This window comes from Acomys russatus, chromosome 2, assembly GCF_903995435.1.
Source record: "Acomys russatus chromosome 2, mAcoRus1.1, whole genome shotgun sequence".
In the NCBI taxonomy this organism is placed as follows: domain Eukaryota; kingdom Metazoa; phylum Chordata; class Mammalia; order Rodentia; family Muridae; genus Acomys; species Acomys russatus.
In genome coordinates, this window is record NC_067138.1 from 2,677,783 (window position 1) to 2,683,803 (window position 6,021).

Here is a 6,021-nt window from a genome sequence, read left to right on the forward strand (position 1 = left end):
TTGTTTGCCGATACCCACACAGGAGCACTAACTGGACTCAGTAGGTGGTTTCTAAACATTGGAGAGTAAGGTAGAAGCAGCAAGTGTTGGGAGGGGATGGGGAGCGAAGAGTGGAGTCCTGTATGTGTACATTTGTGTATATGTATGAAACTGTCAAGGGAGCCAAAAACAAATGTGTGGGATTTGGTTTGGTTTGGTTTGGTTTTTTTGAGACAGGGTTTCCCTGTGTAGCCTTGGCTATCCTGGACTCACTTTGTTGACCAGGCTGGCCTCAAACTCACAGAGATCCACCTGTCTCTGCCTCCCAGTGCTGAGATTACAGGCCGTGAGACACTGCAGCGGGCAATTTTTTGCTTTTTAAAGAAGTTGCAGAAGAGGGCTGAGGATGTGCAAAGTACTTCACTCAGTCTCCGTGAGTGCATAAAACTAGATGTGGTCCACACCTGTAGTCCCAACACACAGCTCAGGCCTTTACTCCCAGCTCTCAGGAGGCACAGGCCAGCCTGGTCTACAGAATGAGCTCTAGGACAACCAAGGCTACACAGAAAACCCCTGCCTCTAAAAACCAAAAAAAGAAGAAAAAAGGAAGGGGAGGAGCAGGGAAGAAGGACGCCAAGCCCATTCTTGGCTACCTAGTGAGCTTTAAGGTCAGTCTGTTTTCAGCCTTATCGGGGCTAGATTCCCGCAGGGTTTTAGCCAGCCTTCCAAAACACTCAGCCCCTGTGTCTGCTGCCTCGCAACCACTCCCTTGCTGCCTCCTTCCCTCCTGAAAGAAGGAAAGTCTGTAACTTCCTGTCTCCCAAGAGAGACAACTCTTAATAGATCAAAGAGTCAACCTAAGAGAGGAAACCCAGCTCAGAGAGTTCCCTTAAAAATGTAGCCCAAACCACCACACAACTCAGCCTTTGACCCCAGGCTCTGAAGACCAACCCTCTAGGGTCCTGTCCAACTCCAGCCACATAGACCTTACCATCGGTTCTCTAAAGCACCACACATTTCTCCAGCCACCCCATGACCGGGGGACTGGCTCCAGCTCAACAGTGGAGCCTCCATTCAACATCAGGCCCCCATCACAGGATGGCCTCTGTCACAGCACTCGTCACAGACATGCACTGGGCAGGGTTCGCCTTCCAGCACCTACCTGGGAGAGGAGAGCAAAGACCCATGGGAAAAATTAGAGACCCGTGTGTGTGTGTGTGTGTGTGTGTGTGTGTGTGTGTGTGTGTCTGTCTGTCTGTCTGTCTGTCTCTCGGGGGGGGGGGGTCAGGGAGGATCTCTGCGTAGCGCTGGCTGTCCTGGAACTTACTTTGTAGACCAGGCTGGCCTCGAACTTACAGAGATCCTCCTGCCTCTGCCTCCTGGGTGCTGTTGGGACTAAAGGTGTGCGCCACCACGCCCAGTGGGCAGGCCAAGTCTTATACACACTTAACGTTCCAGCTACAAAATATGATCACTGAGCATTTGAAAATCTTAACTCTAATTGGGAGAAAAATTGTTTACTACAGTTTATACACACACACACACACACACACACACACACACACACACACACACACACGAGACTTTAGAGAACAAGATGAACGTCTAGCAGGACAAAGAAAGTCTGTCCCCTGGGGGCGGGGGCAGTGATCTTGGGCAACAATGGGATGCTGAGTCCAGTGCTGTGAGCAGCAAACCTCTCCCGAAAGCTTTCTCCTAACTTTCATATGCAAAAGTTCCAGATCCTCCCAGACTGCTCACCAATCTGAGCTTGAGCCACAAAGGAAGCTGCAGAAGCCTTGCATCTTTCTGAAAACATCAACCACAAGCCCAAAAGCTCAGCTCTGTCAGGGAAGCCGCCTCTCTCGCCTGCCTCCTTGATAGCTGTGTGGACCACCAGGGCTTCCGGCTCACATGGCATCTGGGGTACCTGGGAAGCCTGGTGTGCAAGCTCCCAAGGTGTGTGCCCACACGTTTCGGGGGGCAACTAGGCTTTAGACTGCACACACCATCCCAAGCAGACACAGCAGGAGAGAGGATGAGCCCAGGAAGAGGAGCAGGCAGGAAAACTCAAGGCATCCCTTACTTGTCTCTCCCATAAACAAAAAGGCTTTGCCAAGCACTGGCTGACAGGTAGAAAATGTCTCCCTGTTAGGATATCCAGTCTCTATCAGTCCGGGCAAAAGTTCGAGCATGAAAGAAAAATGTGGGGGAGAACCCAAGGGCAGGAGCCTGACAGGCAGACAACCCTGCCTTACTGAGTATCAAGATCGCTCACTGAGCCTCAGATTTAACCAAAACACTGCCCCCACTTAGAAGTACACAGAACAAGTATTTTATGGGGGAAGGGAGGTTCCCTCCGGAGTGTGAAGGGAAGGAGCAGAGGGGCCTGGCTGTAATTAACTCCCTTGTTGGGAAGCAGGAACAACAAGATGGCCTGATAGATTGGGCCACAAAGGCTTCCCATCCCCGAGAAAGTACTGTAGGGATGGAATCGGAAAAAGAGGATGGAGTGGGCAGAGCCTCCGGAGCTGGATAGATAGGGTAAGGAACTGCCAGATCGCTGAGTTCTCTGGAAGGACGGACATTTAGACCGGAAAAGCCTGCGTGGGGGTTCCCAATACCGCTCCAATACAAAAGGCCGCTTGGCTTCGGAAACCTGGCACGCAGACCGCGACGTTTAGAAGCATTCACATATACATATTGAGAGAAAGGCCAGTCAGGAAAACTATGACCCAGAAAGTCCCATTCCCACTCTTGATCTCAGTTCCCCTTTGCATGTGGGAGGGAGAACACCACACGGCCCCTGGGTAAACAAGAGTAAATGCTCTTTTAGGCCCACCGCCGCTGACTTTACTAGGGGTGCCGGAAGGGCTGGCCGGGTCTGTCTTATGGGTAAAGTTAGGCGGGGTGCTCTCGCTCAGGCTCCGGGCTCGGTAAGTGGACGTTTGGTGAGCAGAAGCCAAAGAGAAGGAGTCTAACCAACCATCTGGCAGAATGCGCACGGTAGCCTTGACCCCAGCGTGCCAGAGCAAAGTTGATGGAAGGGGTGAGAAACCTGGTGGTGCCTCAGTTTCCCAAGCACACCGGTAGCTTTCCATACAAGTCTTACCTTGTCTTTCTGACTGGCTCCGCTTTCCTCGGCGGCGCACTTGTTGAGCAGTTTTTTGCCTCCGCAGGTCGTCGGGCTCCAGGTGCGGCCGCCAGAACACACGCCTCCAGGAGGGTCCCCCGCAGCGCCCGTGCTCTCCACTTTGATGAGCCGGTGCTTAGGGGAGATGTAGCGCACCTCTGCCGGCGTGGCGGGCCGCCGCTCGCTGCTGCTTCGGTAGAGGTGCGGGGAGCCCGAGGATGAGGACGAGGACGCGGCGGCGCCCGCCCCGGACGCTGCGCAGCAGCAGCCCGCAGCTCCAGCCGCCGCCGTGAAGGCTCGCTGGCCCCCGCCAGGCTCCCCGCCGCCACCGCAGTAATCCAGGCGGCACATGGCGCGCAGTTTGCGCAGAGACGAGCCCGGCCCGTTGTAAGGGTCCTCGAAGTCGCGCTCCTTCTGCGCGCGGTAGGCACGGATGAGGTCACTCGTGCTGCCGCTGTCGTCCGGCAGAGAGCCCGACGAGGCCGAGAAGCAGGCGGCAGCGGACCCGCAGGACGCCGAGGACGCGGAACAGGCCTGCGGCACGGCCTGCGGGGGTTGCTCGCGCCGTTCGCCCCGGCGCCTCTGCTCGCGATAGTCGGGCCTCGGCGGCTGCGGCGGACTCTTCGTCTTGCTGTTGCCCAAGCTGAAGTACTTGTTCAGCCACTTGGCCATGGCGAGAGGCCGCCTAGGGCCGCGGCGCGCGAGCCCGGTCCGCCGCCGCGGCCATTCGGGGGGCAACGCTGCTGCCCAGTCCCGCAACGCCCGGGCCCCGGTGGGGGGCGTGCGGGGCACCCGTCACCAAGTTCAAGTTCTCGCAGCCGCCGCCTCCTGCCGGCCACCGCCCGATTCGGGCCGCTGCTGCTGCTGCACAGCCCTCCGCTCGCGCTGCGCGCCGCCCGAGCTTCGGATCTCGCGCCCCTCTCCGACCGGTCTCATAGGGGCCCCGGCCGCCAAGAGCGCAAGGCCGGGCGCCCCCCGCCGCGCTCGCCCGCACCAAGCGCCCTCCCGCGGAGCGCGCCCCTGCCCCGTGCGAGCCGCGGCCAGCTGCAGGTTTCTCGAGTGCACCAGGGCGAACCCGGCCCCGCCACGGGTCGTAGAGCAAGCGAGCAAGGAGGGAGGCGGCCGGCGCCCGGCAGAGCCCGCGCGCTCCTGCCCGTCCCGGCGGCGCCTGCCTCCGCCGCTACCTCTGCCGCCGCCTCCCGAGCCGCCGCGTGTGTGACACCCGGCCGCCAGAACCCGCCCTGCGTTACGGCCCTGCCCCGTCCCCCAAGGCCCCGCCCCCTCTCCCTGGCCCCGCCCCCGCGTGCGGCCGGGCACCTCCCCCCCTGCTGCAGGAGCCACCTCCTGCGGCCGCCTAGGCGCCAACCCCCGGGTCGTGCCCGAGGGCGTCCGCGTCCTGATCAGCTGGCCCTTTCTCTCACCAGCCGAGACTGGGGCGCTAAGACTGTCAGCGCAGTCCCCGGGGGCCCGCGCGCCGTGCACCCCAGGAATGGATACCCACTGCTGAGGGGTGAACTAACGCACGACCTCTAGTTGACCGACGGTACCGTGCGGAGGAGATGCCCTGAACGAGAGTGCCTGTCCCTCTTCTCTTTAAAGGGACAGAGACTCCGGTTCAGTTTTTCCGGCGCCAGGTCTTCGAAAGGCTCTTTATGCTAATGAGTGTATTAGCAATCCAGATGACGGATGAGGACGCGATAGGCGGCTGGGACCTAGCGGGGCACCAATCCGGGTGCAAGGCTAAGGGGAGGTTGGAATGTTTGCTTACCTTTTCACCTTGCAGGAAGTGGGGCTTTAACCCTGTTCACTGCCAACCTAGTGGAACCAGCTATGTAAACATTTAACGCTTAAGGTTGTCGGAGCTTGGCGAGGCTCGGTTTAATCCAGAGATGGTTTTACAGATGGAGAAACTGAGGCCTCGAGGTAGATCACATGGATGGACTTGGATACCAGTCTTGGGGTCTGGTGGCACCGCAATGTTGTGTCTTAAAACAATGGGGTTGTTATCCAAACGTTAGGAAACTGAGGCCAAAGTGGGGAGCTTTTGGAGGAGCCTGCTCTCAGAGGCTCCTTTTCATGAGCAAAATCTTGCTTTCTAGACCTTAGTTCTATTTGGAATTTAACTAAGCAAGCCCCCTACCCCGCTGATGTGCCGGAAGCTGAGACATTCCTTTAAAATGCTGATTTGCAAAAATAGCACACTATGTCTGTAATTCCTGCTTGCCTTCTGTACATTACATGTGAGTTTAGCACACGGTTTGTCCTGTGTTCTGTAGGAGTAGTCACCTGTTGGAGGCCAGGCTCTCATCCTGAGACTGGGATCTGGTGGGCCACCATGTCGCCTCTTTCAAGCTCTCCCTGTGACCATACTCAGGCCCTAGTGAGAAAGACAGAGGAGAAAGACAGGCCCAAGGACTCTGAAGGCTGTGCTCTGCCTACTCAGCCACACACGGTCAAGCTACTTGCTACACTCGGTCCCCATGGCCACTTGAGTTTTCCAAACCCCAACAGTCTGAGGCAGCATTACCACTTAATTTTTACCTGAGACCTATTCATTTAGCATCCCTGGGAAATAGTCCTAAACTGTGCACATGCAACAAGGCTGCACATTTGGTGTCTGGAGCATAGGGAGAGGCCCCAGAAGTTGAAGCTAAGATGTTTATTTTGGGTATCCCTAGACTTAAATGTCTCAAATTACCCTGTAAATCCTCGCTCTGCTGCATAAGCACTTAATCATCCTGCATGGAGAGAGGCCCCCAATTAAGGAAGAACAAAACCTGAAAGGCCAGGACATCCTCATTTTTAGCCCCACCTCCGTCCAGCTCCCTCCCTTCAGCTTCCAGGCTCAGGAAGGAAAGGAGGCCAGATCCTGGCAGTAGGCCAGGCCACCTGGGCCAAGAAAGCCCTCC

At 57.2% G+C, this 6,021-nt stretch overlaps 1 protein-coding gene across 1 annotated transcript in view; it reads right to left on the minus strand.

The window, feature by feature from the left end:
• Positions 1–3,877, minus strand: part of Shb (SH2 domain containing adaptor protein B) — a 111,255-nt gene extending 107,378 nt beyond the window's left edge. The window contains exon 1 of the mRNA XM_051157666.1: positions 3,092–3,877. Within this exon, the coding sequence (XP_051013623.1) occupies positions 3,092–3,784 (693 nt within the window). The 5' untranslated portion in view covers positions 3,785–3,877. The remainder of the gene's footprint in view (positions 1–3,091) is intronic.
• Between the last annotated feature and the right edge of the window lie 2,144 nt (positions 3,878–6,021).